General features: G+C 41.0%; 1 protein-coding gene across 1 annotated transcript in view; it reads right to left on the reverse strand.

Annotated features, from left to right (window-relative positions):
• Positions 1-25045, reverse strand: part of RAD18 (RAD18 E3 ubiquitin protein ligase) — a gene marked incomplete at both ends in the record, with an annotated part of 42728 nt that overhangs the window by 6411 nt on the left and 11272 nt on the right. The window contains 7 exons of the mRNA XM_084292623.1: positions 1692-1754; positions 10113-10272; positions 13538-13669; positions 19300-19360; positions 20115-20191; positions 22121-22305; positions 23049-23148. Coding sequence (XP_084148749.1) covers positions 1692-1754; positions 10113-10272; positions 13538-13669; positions 19300-19360; positions 20115-20191; positions 22121-22305; positions 23049-23148 — 778 coding nt within the window. The remainder of the gene's footprint in view (positions 1-1691; positions 1755-10112; positions 10273-13537; positions 13670-19299; positions 19361-20114; positions 20192-22120; positions 22306-23048; positions 23149-25045) is intronic.

Consider the following 25045-nt stretch of genomic DNA (forward strand, 5'->3'; position numbering starts at 1 on the left):
CCACTCTGCTGCCTGCAAGATCCCATTCTGCAGTGAAGAGAAAAAAACAACAGCTTTAATGAAATTTGTAGATCTGCTTTACTTAACATTGGTCTGCACTTACCAGCTTGGCCAAACTTCATTATCACTCAATTAAATGAAAATAACAAGTGACTGGGAAGTTTTGGGGGTGAAGAAAATTATCAAAGTGACAAATGATTTTTGCTGTGGATGCATATCGTAACTGATGTTAACATCCAACTCTGCCGAGTAGAAACACCCCATTAAAGAACAGTTTCCATATTTGATATTCCTATTTCTTCTTCCACTACGAACCGTTTTTCTAAACCATGCAAGGAGCAAAAAATGCCAAAATTAAGCAATGGCACATTATGCAGTATTGCAGAAAATAGTTTTGCCAGTTGTCATCTTGACAAATGGCGACACCACCAAGGTGACCATCACCGGGGAACTACGCCTAGCACCTACAATACACACAGCCGAGTATTTTATACTCCACTGCCCATCTTCAGTGAGTTACTTTCAGGTACTACAAAATGCAGTAAGCTTGTAAGTGTCCTTCCAGCAAACACCACTCATTTTCCCAAAGCGCTGCCTGTCTCTGCATGAAAGCCTTAATGATTACTTTCTGCTTTCCACTGATGCACTTCAGCATTCACCTCTGGCACTGCTGTAATCAAGGCTTTGTCAGTGCTTCCATTAATGCTCCTTAATATCCATCAGATGTCTAAACACACGTTTTGAGTTTCAAATATTACTTATGTCATTAACCATGAATTGTTAGAGATGTCATGATCTACTGACCACATACGTACATAGTGGATAGAGAAATTTGTGTTATAAATACTCTTTAAAAAGCAGACTAAGAATTAAATGTGATACAGTTCTCATTGCTCTCCTAAGATCAAGTACCAAAGTGGATGTGATATTCAAAGAGAGATTCCAGTTCAAGCCAACTTCAGCTGTAAGGGTAAACAGTACTACTTCTGCAGCCTGCATCAGTCTTCATTCCTGGTCCTTTGTACAAAAACTACCAAACTTTGCAGTTGATCTAACACTACACTACTACAAAATTCATTATCCCTTCACTCACCCCACCACCCATCTATCCATATACTTCCTCTTCACCTTCATATATTTCATTGGGTCACTTCAGGAATCTTTGGCAGTTTCTCAGTATTTCTTTGTACAGCTAGACCCAAATTTTACATATTACCACTAACAGAAGGGGATTTTTGTTTTTGAGAAATAAGATATTAAGATTTTAAAACAAGAACATGTTCTTCTCTCTTCAAACAGAAGTAAATCAAAATACATCTTACAATTCTAGGATGTTCAACTGACATAGAGATGTAGGTAAGACTGACAACAATATAGCTTTAAATATAATAAAAGATTGGGTTCTTTCAGTTTTCTACAAAAATCAGTTCTTTAAAAAAAAAGAAAAAAAAGGACATACTCATACTCAAATACACCTTAGAACAATGATTTTCAGCTAGTGACCTGGAACATCCATACAGTACTTTCCTGCAATTCAAATCCTCTGTACAAACTACATAACTGTGGAGATTCTCCATGAACCTGACTTTTTAGTGGCATTTGCCTCTTCTGTTGAAAACACAGGATTCCACAAACTGGAAGAGGCTGGAAATCAGCCTTACGGACTTTTCCACCCATCTATTTCTACTCACCTGTCAGATGACACTGAATAAATCTCAGCCTCTTCCAGATCTCTCAAAATATCTGAACTGGAGCTGAAAGGAAACATAAAACAAGTGAATTATTCTAGCAGCACCTACACCAAAGGTCTCCAGACAAAACTATTCATTCTGTAGGAATTCAAACTGTCGCAGTACCAAGAGACAAAAGCGTCATCTCAGACTGCTTGTGTAAGACCATGCATATAAATGCGTTAAGTCTTTATGGTTAATTTGTTGCTATAAACACTTAGGCCTATATAAAATTTAAATGCATTTTTAGAGCTTTTCCAGTAGTGAGGAGTTATACAACACTCACTGGAAGAGAGTCTAAACAACCATCTGGAATCATAAAGAGTAGCTGGCTTACTTCCTGCTCCAATTAGAGAAACTACGGCTTTACGTCAGCTCCCGAAGGAGCTGGGCTAACACATTTCCTCAGAGGACTACATGACACGGCTGCTTCCATCCATGCACCACGCAATGATGGTGCATGATATCGTTTCTTACCTTTGTGTGTGTGTGTATGCACACAAACACACACAGCTGCACAGATCTGTACATATTTAATTAACTGCAAGTATGAGTTCAGTGAAGTCAGACATCACATGCTTAATATTAAAAAAAAACACTAGAAAGTGTAGTATTTCAATAAAATCTGAATTAAGTGAACAAAATATTCTGGTTGTTTATTTATAAATACCTTTCACTGTGTGCTCAGGTTACATGATACAAACTGCTGTGAAGTTTCCAAATATTTGTCAAATCACAGGATTGGGGAAATCAACCAACAAGTTGGAAAAGGTTTTCTGGAAATCTTTCAAGAAGGTGCATGGCAACTCAGTCGACTTTGTATCAGAAATTACACGACAAACTATGTTACAGGAACAGTTGGGAGATTTCAGTGTAAACCATGACACTGGACAGCAACTGGACACCAGTTCCCTTGGGTTTGCTATAAAAGTTTCAAAAAAAAAATAATAAAATCCTATTTGCTAGAAGCCAGCAGGCAAATACAGCCCCAGTGTCATAACTTTATACACAGATAACAGTGTTTGTGTTTGTTTAAAACACAGTAAGAAAACCAGCCCCAAATCCTCAATCTCCGCACACCATCCCTGTGCTCCTGTGGCTTTCTTTCAGGAAACGGATAAATGGTGTGCAACTCCTACATGCTGGCAGGGTTTTCTTCCTCCGTTACCCATGTGTCTCCTCCTGCTGCCCATTCCCCCTCCGAAGCCAGATCCACCAGATGAGCCATGCGCAGTTACTGCAGCAATAACTGCTGAGCACTGATGGGGCTGCATGGGAGAAAAACACCACCGGCGGAGCCTAGCAGACACCCTTAATACATAGACATTTAGTCATAAAGATAAAAAGGAAAAAAAAAATCCGAAAATATACACAAAGCTCTGGTGCCATATGGAGAATGTTATTTTGAAACAAAATGGATTTTAAAGTTGTGTGTGCAATTTTAGAAACTTGTCTGTGGTTCCCTAGGAACTTTTATGAACTGCTGAATAAATCTATCTAATTACGAGCGTTACTCAACAGAGCAGTTTCAATTGGGAAATAAAGCCACCTAAAATTAAAAGCAGTAACTGTATATATAGGGACCAATCAAAATTAATGCAGAGATGAAACAATCCCACCACTTACAATACCTGAAGAGGAGCAAGTGCAGCCCAAATCCCAGCCCCATGTACAAGTGCTTGGGGAGAAGGCCAGGGAGCCCTGAGACACAGCAGGAGTTCTTATTTCACTGCTAGATCTAATATGAGACACTCAAAGGAAGATCATGGTAAAGCACATTGTAAAAACAATGGTGGATGGAAAAAGTTTTGAAATCTAGTGGGGTTTTTTACTCTGAAAAATTTAATTCTGTCAAAAACTCATTTTTGGTACACAAACTGGCTGCCCAAGGAATGAGTTACACTTCTGAATCCTGTCTTCAAGCTCCGGTTACATTAAAAATAGAGGTAGAGGGATATTTTTGTGTGTTTAGTCCCCTAAAATAGAAAAAGAACAGGTTTGATGCCTGAACATCATGTACTTTCTTGCCTTGAAAAATATACTCTTCTTATCATTTATCACTATGTTTGTCACAGCAAAACAATAAAAGTGAAAAGATTTGGCTACCACTCAGAACAATAATGCAAGCTCATAATTTGCGTTTGTATTTCACAGTTCGTGCCTACCAAACTATTTGAAAACTGAGCACAAAATGTACCGGAATTACCTGCCACCTTAGGATGTGCGTGTATATAAAACTGGGCTATCAATGCAAGAGCCATCGGAGCCTCCCAGTGAACCAGCTCTTACTGTTCTTGTGCTGGGAGACTGAGGATACACGCACATCGCTGTACAAAACCACGCTGCAGGGCTATGAACCTCTCAGCTATGGCTAAAATGTCCTTTGTTTCTGTATTTCTTCAAACAATCCCATTGCTCAAGACAGTCACTTGCTGAAATAATTCTCTGTATCTAGTCTGCTAAACAGCAATTTCTTTAAAAAAGTCCAAGCAATCTCTTGATTTTGAGTTGAAGTTATTATACACCTTTTTTCCCCCATGCAGACAGGAACTGGTTTGCTAATTAAAAAATTCTTAAACATGCAGTACACTTGAAAAAAATCAAAAGCCATTTTTGAACTATTTATTGAAATACTGAATATTTACCCCAAAAGAATATTGACCATCGATATTAAATTTACACAGCAAAACCATTAGCGTTCAGAAACATAACTGCTCAAGATGTAAAAGGCTGACAACCATGGTGACAGGGTGTGAAGAGGTTTCGTTTCTGAGACTCATTCATGTCTACAGGCTGAAAAAAAAGTGCAGATCATGACTCCAATCACAAGCATTTCCCCAGCCCCAGGTTAGTTTCTTCTGGGCACTTATACACAGCCGAGGGTAAACTATTCCTTTCTAGACCATCATTTAGATTTTACTCTTCTCCCTCCCCCCCTTTTAAAAAAATTTAATATAAGCACACCACCTTAAAATAGGGAGAAGAAAGCTGACGTAAGTGTGAATAACATGTCTCGTTCTAAAAATGAAAGGAGCAAATGTCTCTTTGAATTGTTTATTTTATGGCAGATTAAGTTCCTTCTTGGCTGCATGGTGAACAGCCAGTGTCCTTTAATCAGTCCATCTTGCTGTGCATTATGTACTTAGCTCTGGCACGTGCACGGTGCTTTTTTTTTTTTTTTTGCCTTTTCTTTTCTTTTTTTTTATGCTAGCATGAACTGCAGGATCTTTCATTTACCAATGTCATTTGAAGGTGAATATCCAGCCACAAGCAGCGAGGAAAAGTTTTTCTCAACCTTCCTATCCTGCTTCCACCTCCCCTTCCAAGAGTTTAGGCTGCCTGCAATAAGCAGCATCAGCTTGCTGCTGGAGGGGCCGTGAGTCTTGTGTTAACATCCCGGGGCAGCTGCTTACCACGCTCTTCCCTGGCTTGCCTGTACCTCCTCTTCGGACCACACACCGCAGGCACCACCGAGCTCTGCTTCATCTCCCTGTCTTTGGAGGTTTGCCAGCCTTGAACCTTCCCGGGACTCCTTCCCCACGGAGGGTCCTCACCTATAAAAACCTTCCATGGGTTCCGCTGTGCCAGTGTTTTCCTTGACTTTTTCCAGGCTATCTTGGCTGTCAACAGCCTCCTCCGCAGCTTGAGAGCACGTCTTTGAGGCTTTGTCATCAGAAAGGGAAGAGATCTGCTGGATCACTCTTACCAGTCTGGCCACAGACTTGTGACTACAGCCTGATGTCCCTGGACACACGCCGCATGCCGTGACTTTCCCCCGAGGCCATCGGCTCTTGCTGTTTGAAATGACTTCTCCGGGACTCTGCCAGGCCTCGCTGTTCTCTGCCCATATGTTATAGCTCACAGTTTTTGGAAGAAAGGTATGAATTAACAACATAGCAGAAAAGTATCATCATCCTTCCACAATGGCCTCGTATTTGAGGCCAAAAAAAATCAAAGATGAACTGCTCCCATCTAACATTGTTCTGTTCATCTTCTCTGAGCCAAAGCAGCACAAGATTTATTAAGTCAAAATTGTACCAAGAACTGAGAAAGACAGCTTTCCCCCGATGAAAACAGATTTCATGTACTGCCTTCACGTGCCAGGGATGGGCAGCCCAGGGCTCAGGACGATGCCTTCTTTAAAGCCAGGCTGAGTCAGCTGCCAGGGCAGGAACCCACAGAGCTTTTTCAGCTGTCCTGCCCTGTCAGCACCCCGCCAAGCCGGTGCCTACCGAGAGGTTTCCAGAGGGTGCTGCCATGCAGGGACCTCCCGACTGCCGGCAGCTGAAGCACAGCTCCCTCGGTACGTCTGCTCCAGCTGCTGAGCTGAAGCTGACGCTCTGCAAAGCACCTAAAGCCAGGAGTAAGCGACCAGCTAAATGCAGGCCTTAGATCCTGATGGGCAGCTTCTCAGCTCAGTGCCCGAAAGCCACACTTACTGCAAATGAGGCCCTTTGCTTGGGCAAGAATCTCGCCTGGCAGAAGCTGCAGCAGGTCTGTGTATCCCAAAGGCAGAGAGATTTATACAAGCTACACATACAGCACTGCTCAGCCAGGGCTTCAGAATTAAATCCCCGTGTTTCACCGTACGACGTGATACCATTCGGACGAGGCCACCAAGACGAATTGTCAGCTGCTGCAAGTCCTCCACTCCAGTCATCAGGAACTGACATTTTCTTCTAACACCAAAGTTTTAAAGAGAAGTAATTTTTTTAATGGCTGAGTGTTATCCCAATTTTATAAAATCCTTTTAATAGAACGTTTCCTCTATACGGCTCATTAACTGCCTTATCATTGTCCTACCTAGCCTCTCTTTAATTCTCCTATTGTTTAAACAGTTGCATAAAACTTGGCTTCAGTCCCGGAAAGTAAAAGAACGCAGTGGGACTATTTCTACAGAGCACTAAAGTTCCGTGAAAGCTTTATATACAACTTCATAGCTGTTAAAAAATATCTTCTAGAGGTCAAGGTTTTGTTTTGCTGCTTATTTGTTATGAGCATTTTGCTAATTTGCGGTGACCATCCATTTATGCCAAGACCAAACCTGTCCGGATCGCTGCTGTAGCCTGTCCCTTTTTTCCAGCAGGTGCAAAGTTTCCATTTCCTCAGTTAAAGGAACGACTTCTGGATAATACCTGCACGGTAGCGATTACTATAAAACGCATTCATTTGTAATATTGACCAACTGCTCCCTTAGCTGTACAATGCAGAAATTCAAATATTTATATCAGCTTGAAAAGAGGCAGGAGTTCCTATAAACAACTGAATACAAGAATCATTAATTTACTTGCAGCATGTCTCATAAAACAAGCCTGTCAGCTCTCTGATTTAAGGCTGTTCTGTTTCATTCTATACACCACCCAAAATCCTAATTTTCTTTTAATCCGTCATAGTATCAGCCCTCCGTTTAGAAGTGCTCTCTAGAGCACTTTTAGAAGTGCAGCACAAAGATTTGGACTTCCAAATATATTTCAAGTTTTGACATTTCAATGTGAAAAAAGTTCACCCTTCTCAAAGGATATCCTCTTATTATCAGAAATAAAATGTAAGCCTCAGAAAACCATTTCTTGGTACAATAGCACAATGGTACTGAACACCCCCCAAATCTAAACCATTCATTTTTTTTTCTTTTTTTTTTTTTTAATCTGTGCTCCATTTATTTGCATTAAACTTAAAGCATTAACCCCATGGCAGCCAGAGAGTGACAAAAATACAGAATATAATAGGAAAAAAACTTCTGAAAACTTCTGAACTTCTTTGGTGAACTTCTTGAGCAGTGCAGTAGCTAGCTTTTAAGGTTAAGCAAACTGCCCTAAATTGAAATAAAAATAAATAAAAATGCACCACTCATACAAACTAGGGGATACGTACAAAGTAGGAAACAAAGAAAAAATCCCACAGAGATTGTGAAAAAACAATTCTGTGCAGACTCTGGTAATTCTGGTCCTGTTCCACAGGAGCTGAATTTAAGAGAAAGCCACAGGGAGCTATTAAGCATGTTTTTGGGTTTGTTTTGTTTGTTTGGTTGGTTGGTTTGGTTTTTGTTTGGTTTAGTTTTTTAAAGAAGGTCCAAATATCTGTGATGCATACCCACCAATCTTTACAACTGTGAGATCCTGTGTTTGGTTCAAGAAATCTATGGAAATACTTCACTTGGAAAGAGTGAATACATAAAAAGAAGGAATAAACAACCTTGTCCCGAGCCAGACATAACGCAAACAAATGCACTTTCCAAGGAAGTCTGCCAACTTGTTTCATGAAAGTACGTTCAAACCATTAGTAGCTGCTACATGCTAATATCCTTTAGCTAGCTTTCCTACAGTCTCTTAGACACTCTTTCATCCAGACTTTAGGATAATAAAAATACGTCTGCCAACAGAGAAAGGTGAAGAACGAGAACTTAACCGTAATGTCAAAGGCTGCAGGAAGGTCATTCAGGATGTCCTTCATACACCAAACTGGCAGTGAAACAGATTTAATGACTCCTTGGATGAGCTAATAAAAGAAAAACTCTCTCACTCTGTCAGATTAAAATTCCAGATTTTCCAAGGTCCTTCATGCCAAAAGGTTGGCTTGCATTCAAAAAAATAAATTGAGTAAAGCAGTGAAGGACAGGAACATCTCACTCAGATTTTGGATGAAAAACAAGCTAAGGGCAGCTATTTTATGGAACCGAAACAACAATCAGCGCTCTGGGGCAGCTGTACCAGCAGCACAGTGCAGATGAGGCAGCTCCATCTATCATCTGTTCACCTGTCAAACGTGACATCCAGTGCAAACCTGCAGGAGCTGGCCTTGCACGAGCCCTGCGAGAGAGCTTCTGCCTGGGTTCCCGGCCACCACCACCACACAGACCAGACGTGAGGCTCCGGCCACATCACAGCTCCCCAGAGGCATCTGGCAGCAGCAGAACAGCCACAGCCCAAGCTGCAAATTGGGAAGTTGAGGTTTCAGCGTGTAAAAGCAGCCACTGGAACAAAGCATCACGGCCAGCTTCTGCCCCCTAAGTGAAGGGCCCAGTGCCCGGCATGCTGCTTCACACACAGCTGGTGTAATCACCGAGTTGCTTGGTTTTTTTTTTTTCCCCCCAGTATCTTCCTAGGCTTTCATTCACATTTTCTTTAACATTTACCTTGCTGAAAGGCAACGTTTGTCCCCTTGCTGACTTTTAAAAGCACTTTGTGAATCAAAATGAATTAAAAAAATGCTTCTTTTAAATCTTTCAACAACTAAACTGATACTTGAATAAACACTGATGAAGCAACGCACTGTATTCTTCTTCATATTTGCAGAACAAGGAGGAAGAGGCGCATGCTATGGGTGTAATATTTGGGAAATTGAGAAAATGTTACTCCTAGCTCAGCTGTCAATCTGCTACCTCACCTTCAGCTACTTCCTCTCAATATCTCCCACTTCCAAACATAAGCAACCTTTCTCCTCCTAATAATGCAGACCTGCAAAGGGTGCCTCCTCCTCTCCCTTCTGTTATCAGTAAGATAGCGAGATCACTTTCTTAGAGAATGGCGACAGCTCTCTTGCTTTTAGACACATACCAAAAGAACAGTTATCCTAGATTTCTTCCCTTTTCCTCCAGAAACTGGGATCACAGCACCAGGTATTGCAAATGGATGTTTAAGCACTGATCACGATTATCACTGACAATTGGTAAAGTATTAGATAGCAAATTATGAAGTAAATATCTTCAACAGATATGAAGTCTATCTTCAAAACCTAGATACACCTTATCAGCAGTAACAGCTGAGTGTCTTTTCTATAAAGTCAGCACTGAGCTACCAAAACCACAAAACCTTACATTGCTTATAAAGCATTTCTTGATCCTTCATTTCCTGTTTGAATAAAGCAAACTTCAGTAAGCAAAATTAAACACATGAAGAAAGTGAATGGGTGCTAGGACTTCAAGATCAGTGATGTTCTTCCAGTGACTCGCAGTAGTGGGTCATTTCAATTCTATTTCTCACAGCACTGTTCAGCTCAAAGAGCTATTAAGACTTCAGTTATATCAATTTTTGGTCTTCTCCAAATAAATCCTTAAACAGAAGGGAAGATGATGCAGTAAAAAAGAAACACCAAACATTCTCCTGATCCAACAGACATTTTGCTGGCTGTTTCTGTACCAAAAGGAACATTTGCACTATCAGCCCTCTATCAGGCCGTTACGTGCAGAATTCACTAAATAGTTTCCTGTTTCAGCTGCATCCCTCAAGCAACTGAGCAGACAGAGAAGAGTAAATCAGTAACCACAGCTGAGGAACCCCTCTGATGAAGAATATAAATATACAGGGCCCAACATCACTAACAAAGTATTTCCATATTTGAATTAATCAAGTACAAACCAGCAGGAATGAACTCTTCTTCACTAACCTGCTTGTTGATCCAGATGACTGTGAGAATGCAAGAGAGACTGGTCTCTGGCCTTCCTCTGCAGAATGGGGGTCACTGCTTTTGCCATCAGGAGTTTCTGCTTTGAGTATCTGGGCTTCTCCAAGGATGGCAGTTGAGTTATGCTCTTTAAGATCTTCTTCTACCAAGAAAAAAAAAGTAGAGATTGGAAAGTACGACAAAGCAAAATATTATTATTTTTTTTTCAGTCTAGAGATAGATTTTAAGAAAAACAAATGTTTTAAAAATATTAGAAAACCAATGCCTCATTCCCACTTATTTACTTCCCCAAACTCTGTTTCAAAGGTTTTAATTTCTTTTCCTGCCACAGTAAAAAAAACACATCACCAGCAGCAACAAAAAAGCAACAACAAAAAGCAACCTCTAAGAACCAGAGACTGCAACAGAGACATTCCATTGCTATGAGTTTCACATGCAGACAAAGAGAATTAAAGGGTAAGGATATTTGTCACATTTCATAAGATGAAACTGTTTCAGAAATTAGCAGACACTTAATGAGACAGCTCCTTTCTCTGGGTCTTGCTACCAGTTCACTTCAGCCATTGCACAAGACAGCTTGATAGCTTGGAAGTTTTACAGACCAAGTTACTAAGCTTGTTTTCAACAAAAGAAACATGATTTATTTCTTTATGCATCTCCGAAAGATTAAATGTTAATCTATATAATTGTCATTCTCATTTATCTTTACAGGAAAAAGCATTTCTAGACAACACAGCTAACAAACTGTAAAAACATTCTCATTTTTTTTGTATCAAATGTTTTTATCTATTAGAAGATGAACAAGAGTTCTCTCAAAAGATGCCTTCTACCTCTCCACATAGAGAATAAATACGGACCAGAAAGCACAATACAAAAAGATAAGCTGCTCTTATGCCCTACCCACAAATATTTTCAAATGAGTTATTTAAGTAGACAGTTGCGAGGAGCATTAAAGCCACACCGAGACTCAGCTCGTCGATAATCCTTCTTGAGGCAGTCCAGGAGAGGGGGCAGAAGACTTCTGGGAACTAACTTACACTGCTGCTCAAACCACTTCAACCTTTTTACCTCTGTAGAAACTGTTTTTGACAGAAGAGGCCACACAGAGCTGTAATTACCATGTGGAAAAGCTAAACAAGCTTTGAATTCAGCTAGGGTTTGTCCTTTCCCTTATGCTGAGTATTGATTAGCAGGCGAATTTCTGCCTGTAGAAAACCAGCAGATTGTCAGAACAGCAAGCCCGCTGTCTAACTGATGTAACAGTACTGGCATTAACGTATGAAAAATAGCAAAGACCCTGGGCAGTAATGCAACCCAAAATGTACCAAAAATGTTTATCAAACTCTTACAGTACCTCCCTTAGGCAATGCAAAACCTGCATGTTTAATAGTTACAAAATACAGGCTGGAAATCAACTATTTAAGTTTAAAGATGCAAATCAAAATCAGGTAAATCAGGAAGGGATGATTAAAACATCATCGGAATAGAGCAAGAGTTTGCGAAAGGTTTAAGTTACATCCACCAATACTACAGTGAAGAGCAACGGGAGATAGAAAGGTTTAGAACAAAAAAAATAAAAATACATTTTAATTCTGTACAATTCTACCATGTACTTCCGTGAGAACAGGAAATACAGTGGGGAAGGAATGCGTATGAAGCTGTTCTTCTCAGTAGTAATGCTTTCAAATTGCAAGCCAATAAGTCGCTGCTGGTTTTCTTTCTTCCACTATTATCATTTCCAATTTAATAAAAAGGAATTTGCTGTTAACGAAGATGATGGAGGAAATGGGCTGTAGGCATTTGTTCTTTCACCCCTAAATATTTTTTTGTTTGTTTTTTTAAGTGGTTTACAAAGAGTCAATCATGCGCAGACGTTTGGCATAGACCTAGGAACTGTAATTTCAAAGCTTGTTGAAAGCTCAGTGTACAGGAAGCATAACAAACATTTTGCAGATTTGTCAGCACCATCTGAGGTGCTCTTGTCTACTTCAGCCAACACGCTGCAGGGTGATAGGACTGATCTAGTTATTTTCTACCTGAGTTCTCCTTTGCAAAAGCTGTGTGGTTTTACCTTAGCTTCTCAAAGTTTACACTTCAGAGCACAAAGAAAAAGGCTGCATGGAAGCTTAAAGAAACTCAGAGTAGCCAATCTCTCCACAGACCACAGCTACAAATTAATATTTCGGTCTGTGATCCCATTATCTAACCACACATTGCTTCTGTCTCTGCTACAGATGAGGGACATCACTGTAAATTATGTCAAATGAGATAAACTTGACATTCCTTAACTTTTACCCTTCATATGGAAAGGATTATGCGTTGCATCAAGGTCTGCATGAAATGATAAGGATAAAATTCATACTACTTTATTGGTATTTTCATTTATTTTTATTCTTGAGTGCTCTGCTAGAGGTGACAGCACAGGAAACAGACACATACCAAAGACTAATTCAGTTCAACTCAGGAAGGGCAGGGATTTGTGAGGGCCAGTGCAGACCGAGCTGCTGCATTTTCCCAAGGACACAGGCAGAACACATCCAGCTCTGGCCAATGGATTCTCTTTGAAGCACAGCACAGTTCTGCAAATACGAGGCTGAGGAATGCTCTAAATCACATTCTAAGATAAATGCACACTGCCGCAGCACCCACTACCATAAAACAAATGAGATTGAAAAAGCCTATAGGGAACAAGATAAAAGCACACAGGGGTATTTCTTCGGTGCTGTTGGTAGTGAAGATTACAAACGCGCTGGATGCTGCTCCGAACTCATAAAGCACATCTGCAGAGCTGAGTAACTGCAGCTGTGCATCCCCACTTCTCACTGTATTAAAGGACGTAAATACAAAATGAAGCAAGTTTAAAAAAAAAAGAGAAGCAACATACTCTTTAAACATTCTAAAAGATGCTGAAGTATTTTACTCCTTCAGGCTGAAGACAAAACCCACTTGTCCCAGTCCACACCAACACCTTCCCAGTTCCCAGTTACTGGCTCCTTATCACAGTAATGAAGCAGGAGGGCAGGCAATGTCCATGAGCACCCTCAGTCCAAAGGTACCAATTGCCACATGCCCACTATCAGCAACTTTGGTGGATTTGCATCAGAACCAGACCTCATTTACACCTGCTACTTAAATTATGCATCTAAAATACAACACACACATGCACCGTCACATTAAAATCCAATTCTAATTTATTATGGGTTGTGTTTAAGTATCACATTAGAATCAATGGCAGTCAATCTTTCTAAGGTTTGATTTTTATGTTTGTTTGTTTGTCTGTTTCCCTTAAGGACTGGGGAGAAGAACAATGGGAGGAAAGAACATTTCTCCAGGAAACCCACTGATTAGTATGGGTCAAGGGGCACGTGGTGGAGAAGGATTACGTGATTACATAAAACATTACTAACCTGTGCCTGCTGCCAATTCTTTAACAATTGGTTCTTCTTTGATTTCAGCACTCTCCGTTTTCCTCTTACTTTTCTTCCACCGATTATTTACTTGATCCACTAAAAATTGAAATTCATTTCTGTGCTTTTTTCCTGAAAGACAATAGTGCATTACTATGCAACGAGCTGACTGGTCATTGCCACAGAACTTCCGAAGCATACACCGTAAGAAGTGAAAAGGCTGTGAATAGAAATAAACACAAAATACTGAATTAAAAACATTTTTCTTTCATCAAAAAAGTTTCATATTCTACTACCAATCCAAATCAGTGCTTACGCTTTTGGTTACCCAGTAGTCCAGAACACTTGCACAGATTAAAACTTATTTTGTTGCACAGTAGAACTGTGTTTGTTTCTTAGTATCTGGTTTTGTTTGTTTGTTTTCCCTGAAATTAAGTATTTCAGTTACCATTGTAGTAACTTCTAATATCAATGAAGAACTCAACTCCTTTTGGGCACCAGGACTGCATCCACACATGATCTCTCTCTCCTGAATCAGAACAAGGGTCTGTGCTGCTCAGAGCATTCATTTGCAATTAAGAGCAGATTTTTCACTTCTGTGTCACTCACCAAATCCAAATGGGCAACAGCCCATCAGCTTTGGATGCTCGGAGGCCTGTGTAACTGATGCTTGCCATTTCAAAGCATTTTGCCAAGAGACAACAAGCATCTATTCCAAAATGGGAAGCGCTCCGTGTGTCCCTGGGTGCAGCCTGGATGGGGGACGTGGCCACGGGGACTGGCTGCTCCCTCCCCAGCTCTTCCAGTCGGCGGGGGCAGACGGTGAGCGAGGTGCCCCGAGCTGGCACCAGCTTGGGGAACTGCTTGGTACTGCAATGCCAGGTCACTGCTAGGAGCAATGAAGGGCAAAGGATTTCCAGAGCTTGCCGTGCACTAAATACACAAATGCCAACCACACAGGAACATTTTGGTGCCGTCTTCTTCCCCACAGTACCCACAGATCTGGCAGACTGGCCTTGCTGCTTGACAGGGGTGTCCTCAGTTAACCGCAACTCTGAGCCTGTTTGACCATTCTTCCTACAAATCTCCCAGTTTAACCTAATCACATTTCTCTTTTAGGGCCCTGGAAATCACAGGTATGCCAGGACTCTCCAACAGAGCACTTCTCAAAAGCAACAGGCCCAAACAGAACTGTGGTTGGAGCCGCACGCTGCAGCGTTACAGAGGCTAACTACGGGGATTCCTTCGAGCTGTGAGCAGAAAGCAACACGCTGCCCAACCCCAACGTGCAGGGAAGCCCAGGTAGGAATTTTGAAATTTCTTATTCTAAGCTGATTTACCTTCCAGTTGTAATTTATGAAATCCAAAATCCCAGTTCTTTGCTTTTTGAGACCGTTCGGTATGTGACCGACCCTGCCGACCAAGCAAAGCCCCATGTTCCCAGAAGTGCACTTTTCCCAATCACCTAACAAAAGCAAGTGAAAGATTCTACCCCCATGCTGCTAGCCCAGCTGTCACACCTCGTATTTTATCACCTTATAGTAGAGTTTGTCCTCCCTACTACAGAGAACGAGTGCAATCTCACAGCTACTCTGTCAGCTGCTTTAACGTAGCTTTGGATTTTTCCCCTGCTTCTGCAGTAAAGCAATTTCTGAAGACTTTGTATCATGGTTATTATGGTGTGTTTTTTTTTGATTGAGATCCTCTAATCACAGCTAATTGCTCTTTGGCATGTTCTTTGCCCTTTTGGTCATTCAGCATGTTTTAAGTAATCCTCTGCTATTTGCTCCGAGCAGTGTTGTTTCCTATCTAGATTACTCAGAGGCTGGGAAAATACGCGGTCTCCTCAAACAGACGATGTGATTACCTCATGCTCACCAGGCACGAGGAGAACACATCATTTTTCTGACAGAATACACCAACTTCTCCTCTAACAGCATATCTGTCTGCAGCTACCCACAGCTAGCATAGCACGGAAGTCTATCAGCCCATACACGGTTTTATATCGATGTATTACAGTGAAGACAGCAAATATCAATTTATTTGGAAGGACTTTCAACAAAAAGTCACTCCCAGAAACAGATCTGTCCTTTTGAGAAAAACAGATTAATTCGGCTAAAGCCTTTAGCCTACAGAGAAAGCACTGCAAATGTTTCCTGTGCAAAGGCACAAGGGGCTGATGGACATCGTGAACGTCCTCGTGGCAGAGCTGCTGCTTCCAAGGCAGGAGAAGGCGAGCAGAGCACAGCCCCTGCTGCACGCTCCCTGCTGCCTCTCCAAAGTCTGGCCAGGCCACCAGCCACGGAGACGTCAAAGCTGCTTTGACTATAAAATCCCAGCCTCACTAGGGAACACTTCCCAGTTCCTCGCTGAATGGGAATTGAGGATTCTGGGGGCGAGGAGAAACCACCCTGCTCCCCCCAGCACCCCAGCAGAGGGCTCGCAGTGCACGCACAGCCCGCCAGGAGACTGCTGTTCTGCTGTCCTCTGCAAGGGGCAATGTCAAGCAGCTCGAGGACGGAGCACGCCTTGACCCTCTGGCAGGGTCTGGCTCCCCTGCGGGCCCTGCAGCCTCCTGCAGCCCAGCACATCTTCCTGGCAGCAATGGGATGGGGACAGGGACAGGGATGGGGCAGGGCAGCTCCTCAAGGACAGGACATCGCCCGCTCAGCGCTGCGTCTGACCTGCAGCGTCCCCTGCTGCACCCACGGGAGGGGAAAAGCACTACAGCAGAACGATATCAAGTTCTGCCCCACACAAGAAAAAAATTAAATGATTTTCCCACGTACTGTCTCAAACTTACTCCCTTTCTGCATAGCTGAAGACACCACATAAGGTCAACAGCTCCTTGTAATAAAAAGTTCTTGTCCTGGGTGCTCGTAGCTGAAGCCCTGGACATTTATTACGTAATTCCTTTGGTGCTTCAGTTTTTCCAGTATTACTATTTTTTGTCGCTTTGTTCTGTGCTGTAACTACAAGGATTTTCAAGTTAAAAAAGAAATGTCCTGGCAATACGAGGCACTGTTAAATACAACATAAATCGCAGCTGTGCTGCAGCTACACGCCGCGCACATTTTGTAAAACTACAGGTACTTCAGTAACAAACCATCGCAGGTGTAATTAAAAATATTTAAAACACAAGACATAGGTCAGTAAGCATCCGAATAGCACTGCAAATTATGACTTATACACTGGAAGAGCAGCAGAATAATTTTTCTGAATAAATATATCTGTATTTTGTGTGTGTGTACATATATATATTAAAAAAAAAAAAAAAAAACCTTGATATAAAGGCCTGCCCATGAAAAATGCAGAATGAGGTTGACAGTGGGTTGAAGGGAAAACATCCCACTGCCTACTGGTGAATTCCCAAGGAGCAGAAGGAAGCTGCTGCACAGGACACTGCAGGTAATTGTACCTTGCAGGCACGTACCGTGGCGGTTGCTCAAGCAGTTTCCATCTAGCATATAATACAACCACAGGTTCATCAAGCCAAAATATTAATTGGTCTTTCAAAAACACTTCATATACTGGAAAAGAAGAAGAAAAAAAAGAAAAAAAGAAAAAAACACACACACACAACACGGGGTTATTTGCAATTTGACAGTAGCCTGGAAAATTGTAATGAAGGTAGGAAAAAAATGGGTTTTATCCCAGCTGCCTTACCTTGCTTTACAGCAAGGCTGTTCCATAGCTCCACTCCGTTGTGTGTTTTGTATGGAAATGCACACAAATAAAGGATGTAGTTTTTTTTGTTTTGTTTTGTTTTCCACCGAAATCATGTCAGAGTTAAATTAATTCAGCAATTCAGCTGTGAATTAAGGGTTTAGGATATACATGTTGCAAATTAAAAGGGGAAAAAACACCCTTTATTGCCTAATAAAGCTTTTTGAAGTTCAGGAAAAACAAAAAGGCTACACCAAAAAAAGCATTTGATGAAGGTTCTTTTAACCTCTAACCGTCCTCTAATTTTAACTTCTTTTTCAAGCTAACATTTTCCCTATTGCTTTTACTTGAAATAATTTGCTGACATTAATTAAAATTTACATCTTTGTTCATCATGCTTTACCACTTTTAAAACACATCTTCCTATGAATTTATAATTTTAGATTTTAGATTTTCAATTCAGCTTCCTGAGGCTAATTCATTCACTTAATCGTGATAAATTTCCAAACCATGTTCAATACGACCCGAATGAGCAGGGCATGGTCAGTTGCATGGCATTTGCTCTGCTCTGGGGGTCGACCAAGTCACTGAACTTTGGGTTTGGTCTTTAGAGAGCTATCAAAGGTTCACAGGGAAAAATACCTAGGTGAGGAATTAATCGATTTGTAGGGGTTTTTTGTTTGTTTGTTGTGGTAGGAAGGGGGATTTGTCTGTTTTTTGTTACTGGCTGGGTTGGGGTTTTTGTTTGGGGTTTGTTTTTTTTGCATTACAGTGCTAGAGACTTCTGCACAGCAAGAGAGTAATTATTAACCAGTTACTTGGAATTAGCGGAGAATGTTTCATATTCAAAACCACAAACAGTTTGTACAGTTAGAAAGAAAATATTCTCAGGAAGAGCAGCAAAAAGCAAGGGAAAAGTTTGCTAAAGATTTAGGTCCTTATTTAGCCTTTGCAGAAAACCAACTAAAATCAACAAGACTAAATCTAGCTGCATTATGGAATAATTTATATGCCTGAAGCAACACAAGGAAACACAGGAAATGTGACCATATTGCAGATTTAAATACACCCTTAAGTATAATCAGAACAAGTTGTCCTCTCAGTGCTTTGCTCCTCCATGGCCAAAAGATGAGAAGCTTAACGTTCACTGAATATTGTTTGAGTGTTCCTTGGTTAACCACCACGTTTGAGAGTACAAGCACAGTGCAGGTGAAGTGAAATGAGTGGGTAACAGCAGGAAAGAAACTGCAAATAATATAACAACATTAGGGAGCTACGAATGAATTAGTGCTATTTAAACCCTGATGTACAAACGCACAAATCACCTGTAAAAATCAGTTTACATGAGCAATTTCAGCAATGAATTACCAAAACAGGATGCAAGTCTTGCAACCTAAATCTCACAAGAATCTTTGCTTCTGAAATAACCACAAATAAAGATGGTTAGTCAGTTAGATGGTTCCACAGAGAGGCAAAACACAAAGCCCAGCACAAACAAGGGTGAAATCTCTCAAGCAAAGCATAATCAGCTTTCCCTGCAGTCACAACTGCTTTTCTGTATTTCAAAACCCGGGTTTTACGAATCACACAGACTCTTACACCGAGCAGGAAACTGGAACAGAACTCCTCAGCAGCCTGGGCAGCAACAGGACTCTGCCACCCACATGCCCGGCAATGCTTGGGTCTCAGGGAGTCCTTCCAGAGTTCTGCTCCTCACGCTGCCCACGGGTTCCCAGAGAAACCACACAACTGTGCATTGTGCATCCAGGGAGGCTGACAGGAAAACTCTGCTGCTCTTTATATCCAGCGAACACGGAGGAGAACCAGAAGGTAAGCAGAAAGGGCATAAATGGAGGTGTCTCAAGGAGGCTTCCCCCTCAATTTTACCCCCTCCTGACAGTGAGCTTTCTCTCTTAACAGAGACTGTTTCAAAGAGGAAATTTCAGCCCAAATAAGAGAACTTTCAGCTTTCATCTATTAAACTGAGGGGCGTGGGGAATAAACAGGTGTGTGTCCATGTGTGTGTTTTAGCACAGAGGGAAAAAAAAAAAGATGACTTAATGAGGAAAATGAAGTGAAACTTGCATATTACTTACGATATCCAGAGTGGATCTTGTCTATTTCTTCCTCTGTCTGATCCTTTGTAAAGGTCAAGCTCTACGGAAAGCACATGAATGTTTATTTACAAAGAGAAAAAGCTGATAAAGCTGCAAACTTTAAAACTACAGACTTAAGTGGACGAAGGCTCAGCCATTCATTCCCCCGCCCACTAGTTCTTACTACCTCATCTGCAGTGATGTAATATAAAGTAATACACAAATATATAAATATATAAAGAAATATATATTTAAAGTACGTATACATGCTGTCTTGCTTTGCTTTCACAAAGACAACGAGACGAAGCCAAACTGCCCCACGTAACATCCAGCGTGTGTGGGCCAAAAAGTACTTCCTAATACTGTGCAATAAATGTGCACCAAAAGTCACAAAAGTATCATATGTCATGGGAAAAGAACAGGCACTATTGCTAATATGGAAACAAGGAATTTGTTAGATAAATCCTAGAGAATTCTAGGAAGCAAAATATTCCCCGCACTACCAAGGAGGGTCAAAATCTTCCAATATGACCAAGAGGAACATTTCTCAAGAATCTTCATTGTAATCAAAAAAAAAAAAAAAAGGTCTTACTTAAGTGGTTTGGCCATAGGGACATCAGCAGTACACTAAGAACTGCCCGTGACAAAAGACCGATATGAGAAAGTCGTGATTAGAAGATGGTACATGCAAAGTCCAACACGCAGTTGGGGAACCTGGGAGCTGCCACAGTAACATGACAGGCAAACGTGCTCAGTGCCCACACTACGATTTCTCCTATCCACCCCCAACTTGGGAACGAGGATAATTAGCTTACACTTTCACCAGTTTTATTAACTTCAAGCTGAACCCGAATCTTCTCATTCTTTTCCAGCTCTTTAGCAATCTCTGCAACTGTTTGAAAACACAAGAAACAGATCGTTAAAACAGGAGCTGTTAGAGCACTCCCAGCACTAAATGAAACTACTGTTAACTTAAATCACGGAGACAAACCCGCCTTAGCTTTCCAACAGTGAAACTCGGGCTCAGATCCCAAGCACATACAAGCCGACAGGTTTCACACCAGCACTCGGGACATTTGCCAGTGCCGAGCGCCGGGCAGCGCTTCCGGCAGCTGCCTCCCGCAGCTCCTCGGCCCTCGTGCTCACGTTTCCTCCGTACCAAAGTCACAGCAAAGTGTAGTCTTTTCAAATCATATTTGAATCTTTCTCTACCACACTGTACACTATCTGTGGCATACAGGCACATCTTTATAAAAAGCTTCCATTTTATAATCTATCCTTAAACAGAAAATGATGAAATATACTGCTTATCTTATTTTTATCTCCAAGGAGTACCTTCCAAGGCAACAAAAATCTGTCTGCAGGCTTATACTCAAAGCCCATAGACTAAGTATGAATTACAACCCACCCAAACCATTAGGTCAGACACCTCAAAAGAATATAAACATTACACAACACTGTCTGCATGGTTTATTTTGATGTTTACTTTTACAAACTTTTCTACACTTAATCATTTTCACAGAGCTACCAGGTAGCTACGCAGATTATTAAAACAAACACTTCCACTAGAGAGTAAAGCTGGCAGAGAACAAGAAGCTGATTATGCTGCGAAGGAGTAAAACCTGTTCAAAACTGGTTTAAGCAAAATCCAGGAATTTGGCATCTATGCTTTGTATTTTACAGTGACCTTAGGTTCACTGCTACCATCAAAAATGCATGTCTGCATCCTAAATGCTAGTTTAATAATTTACCCTTCATAAATAGGTACGGAGGCAGAACTCGATGAGAGCGTTGCCTTAGTTAGAGGATCCTAGCTAAAGCAGAGTGCAACGCACCGTGTAACTTCATTTAGCTAGCTTGGATGAGCTACACAGCCAGGGGCTCCCTGCTGCTTCATCGTGAGCATCAAGTGAAGAATCACTCCAAGAAGGGCAACACCTAGCACATCATGAGGCTGCCAGAGCCAGGCGTGCGGCAGAGCTGAGCTCCAGCAGAGGCAGGAGGCTCCAGCCAGGGCAGCGCCCACCTCCCGTGGCTGCCGGCTGCACAGGAGCAGCAGCACGAGCCGGGTTGTGCCTCCCTTCCTTCACCCCGAGCCCAGCATGGCAGCAGCAGCACCAAGCAGTCTGTTCTGTTCCTCACTGGCGTCGGGGCTGCTCGATTCCTGCCAGCCTGCCTGCCAGGGGCTGCCTACCTCCAGCACCTACTGCAGCCACTCGTCTTCTCCTGCCTCTGGGGGCACTCGGGAAGGGGCTCTGAGGGGACTGAGCTGCACTGCCAGACCAGCACAAATCGCTGACATTGAAATTTGATACAAGTGCTGTTCTTGCAGGCATAAACTTGCTAAGACCCTGTCCCTGCTAAGTCTTGCTAAAATGAAATATAAAACCAAAACTTGCTGAAATCAAACGCAATCTTAATTGTATGCGCTGGTTCTCATCACAGAGATTTCCCAAAGTCCTGGAAAACAATTTTTAGACACACCAATATTTATTTTCATGGTGCAAACCAAGTGGTGGTGCTTGGCACCTAAGTCACTTACAGACTTGCCCTTTCTTTAGTTCTTATTCAAGCTCTTAAAATGTTTAGAGGAGCAAAATGAAAAATCAAATAGTGTTGATTGCAAGGTTGCTTTTCTCATACGCTTGCTCCTACACGCCAAGCCCAGAGCTGGCAAGTTAATTCATGATTTCAAAAATCAGGATCTTATAATCATTCCAAATATTTAAACCAGCCTATTCCTACCCTGTGAGCTAAAAGAAAGAGAAACGCATACAAAAAGTTTGTGATGATAAAAACATTCCTAGAATTTCTAACTTACCAGATTTGGGATTTAGAGAATCACACTGAGCATTATACATGTGCACAAATTCCTGGTGTCTTTTAATGAGCTGTTGCCGGGTCCCATGGGCAGACAGTCCGTGTTCCTTTAGTTTCTTCTTCAACTCACGATCAGAGAGCAAGTTGTAAACAACTTTAGGCATAGGTTTCCTTTTCTGAGTAGAACTGCAAAAGGAAGAGGAAACAAACATTTTTTCATTAATACTTCTAGTAAGAACACAAATACTGACTTGCATTTTTACAGGGCATTTCACCCACTTTGGGTAAGGAATAGCTGAAGGAATGATTTCAGCCATGAGCGACGTATGGCACATCACACAACGTCTGACTAATGCAACAGCAATAGCTCTAGGAAGACAGAGCACTTTTTCATCTAGCACAAAGAGCATTTCAAACATACAAAAAGCAAGAGGTCTCGTCTGATTTCCTTTAGGGAACTGTGCAAACGCCACTTCCCAAGTAACAAGTACTGCAGCTCCATTTTTAATATTGACAGCAAGGGCTTCAAATCACATCAGCAAACTCAGTATTGCTCATCTTCATTAGGATGAAGCTGATGTTCAGTCTGGTTTCCGAAGGATGTGTGCTGCATTCAGACTGCTGAAACACAAAGACTTTCCAGACAAATACTTGCCATGTCCTGCACAAATTAGTTGGGGAAGTTTTAAAAGCATTAAAACTGCAACCCCAAAGTTGATTATGAGATTTTTTCAGCTTTCTATGAAAATGGCCTCAATAAAGACACAACTCTCAGATGAGCAATAGAGTGATTTTACATTGGCATATGCTACAGGTAATCAAGAAACAAGCACAATCCACTATATTATTACAACCCATCAACTAATGTTTCTTATTTCAGTGCAGAACAATAGCCATATGCACACAAAAAGTTCTGAGGTGTTTCTTACCTTCTAAGGCGGTCCTTCTTCTCTTCTCTGGTCAAGCAGCTATCTAGATGTTTGTTTATATTTTCATCTGGAATAGCAACCCCACAAACAGGACACTCCACTGAAAGCAAGGGAGAATGGTTTTACTAGCATGTATATTACAACAAAAATCAGGTATTTTCATAAGAAAAACTAACTGTTGATGTAGTAAAATACAAGCACAGAATTCCAGGTTTCTGAAAAAAAGTTTTGGCACATTTGTCCAGAACCTTCATTTCTAGCACTCATTTTCACTCTCAAGAAGTTATTCCCCTTTCTATGTAATATCAGAATGCATCTCATCTTTCTCCCTGCAATCAAAGGGAATTAAAACTGTACTAAAAATCTAGAACATGCATGCTACAAGGAACCCTAAGGACTAATACAGAATCATAGAATCATTTAGGTTGGAAAAGACCACTGAGATCAAGTCCAATCATTAACCTAGCACTGCCAATATAAACATAGGCTTAGTTCTGTGATAATCCCTTTCATTTTTGCAGTATTTCACTCCTATATTTAAGAGGTTGTTGTATTTTGATAGAGCAGTATAGCCAAAATTTGTTCATATTAACATCGTGTTTCCATATTTCAAATCCGTGGGTCTCAGAGCTCACATCAACACATGAGTTAGTTAACCTCACAGGAATTCTGTGATCCGACCACGCTTCATAGTCTACCCCCCTTTCTTTGTGAAGTGCCTATAACTCAATTTTGTGACTTTCACTCACTCACAACTGCCCTGTAACTGACCCCACCCATGTCCGAATTCTTCTTGCATCATATTTGCAAGAAGTACTTGTGAAGGCCACCTGTAATGACAGTCAAAACACAGACTTGAAGTATTTGTCTTTTGCAATTGCATTCTGTACATTCTTTAAAAAAAAACGAAAGGGTAACTTTAAACGAACACCCTGAGACAGATTCTCTAACCATTATTGTCTGTAGTAGTATGAAGACAATCAATCTGGATTTTTAAAAAGAAGCAAAACACAACCTAGTATAAACACTGAAATGTGTGAATTCAGAGCTATCTGGTAACTCTGCTTTACAGTCCCTGACTTACAACAATTAACTGGCACGGTTAACAAAATAATAGACTACTCGTAAGTATTGTATTGGAATTTTACACTTCAATTCTTAACACAACAATTAATAGTTACTAGAAGAACTTCAGCACTGCCTCGTTTTGAATCACTCATTTATATTCTGTGACCAACTACTTTGCATTTGTTGAAGGAATTTCAATGTAATGCATACCTGAGCATTTAATAAGGTCATAAAAAGGTCAGCAAGTGAAAATTTCAGTTGCTCATGAATAAATGAGAGCTAAAATTTCGTATTAGTTTGAAATTCCTAATGTGAGCAAATCTGATTAATAAAACCAGAAAACATACCTTCTGGCCAGGCTGATACCATTTTCATATGGCCACTCTTCTGGCAGTATTACATCCTACCCAGCTAGTGAATACATATGAACTCCCAAACTTCAGTCAAATAAATTGTTAAACAGAAGAATATATAAACATGAACTACTGAGTCTCAAAATTTTACTCCAACCAACTCCAAGCTGGTCCCTTCCAACACAGGATATTCTATGATCTTATTAGACTTTTAATTAAATAAGATGCCTGCTGTGATGTCAAAATTAAGAAGATACTGTCATTTCTCTGCAGTTGATTAGTATAAATGGACATTTCCATGCTTCAATAAATTAATCTACAATTACAGGAGAATAAAGTGGATTACTTTCATCTGAAAAATGTATGGATAGGAACATTAACAGAACTGAAACCAGGATCATTTTGATTGGGGGTGTACCCCTCAAGTAACAAACAAATTGTAAAATACCTTGCTTATGGTTGCAGAGGATATAAGAGAACAACAACTATCAACGTTGTCTGCCTGCTCATCAAATTGAAGAAAAAGAGAAAATGACTTCACTTTTTACTCAATAAATCTATTGTGCAACTTTTCTG

The sequence above is a fragment of the Netta rufina genome, assembly GCF_964035555.1.
Source record: "Netta rufina genome assembly, chromosome: 10".
Lineage (NCBI taxonomy): Eukaryota > Metazoa > Chordata > Aves > Anseriformes > Anatidae > Netta > Netta rufina.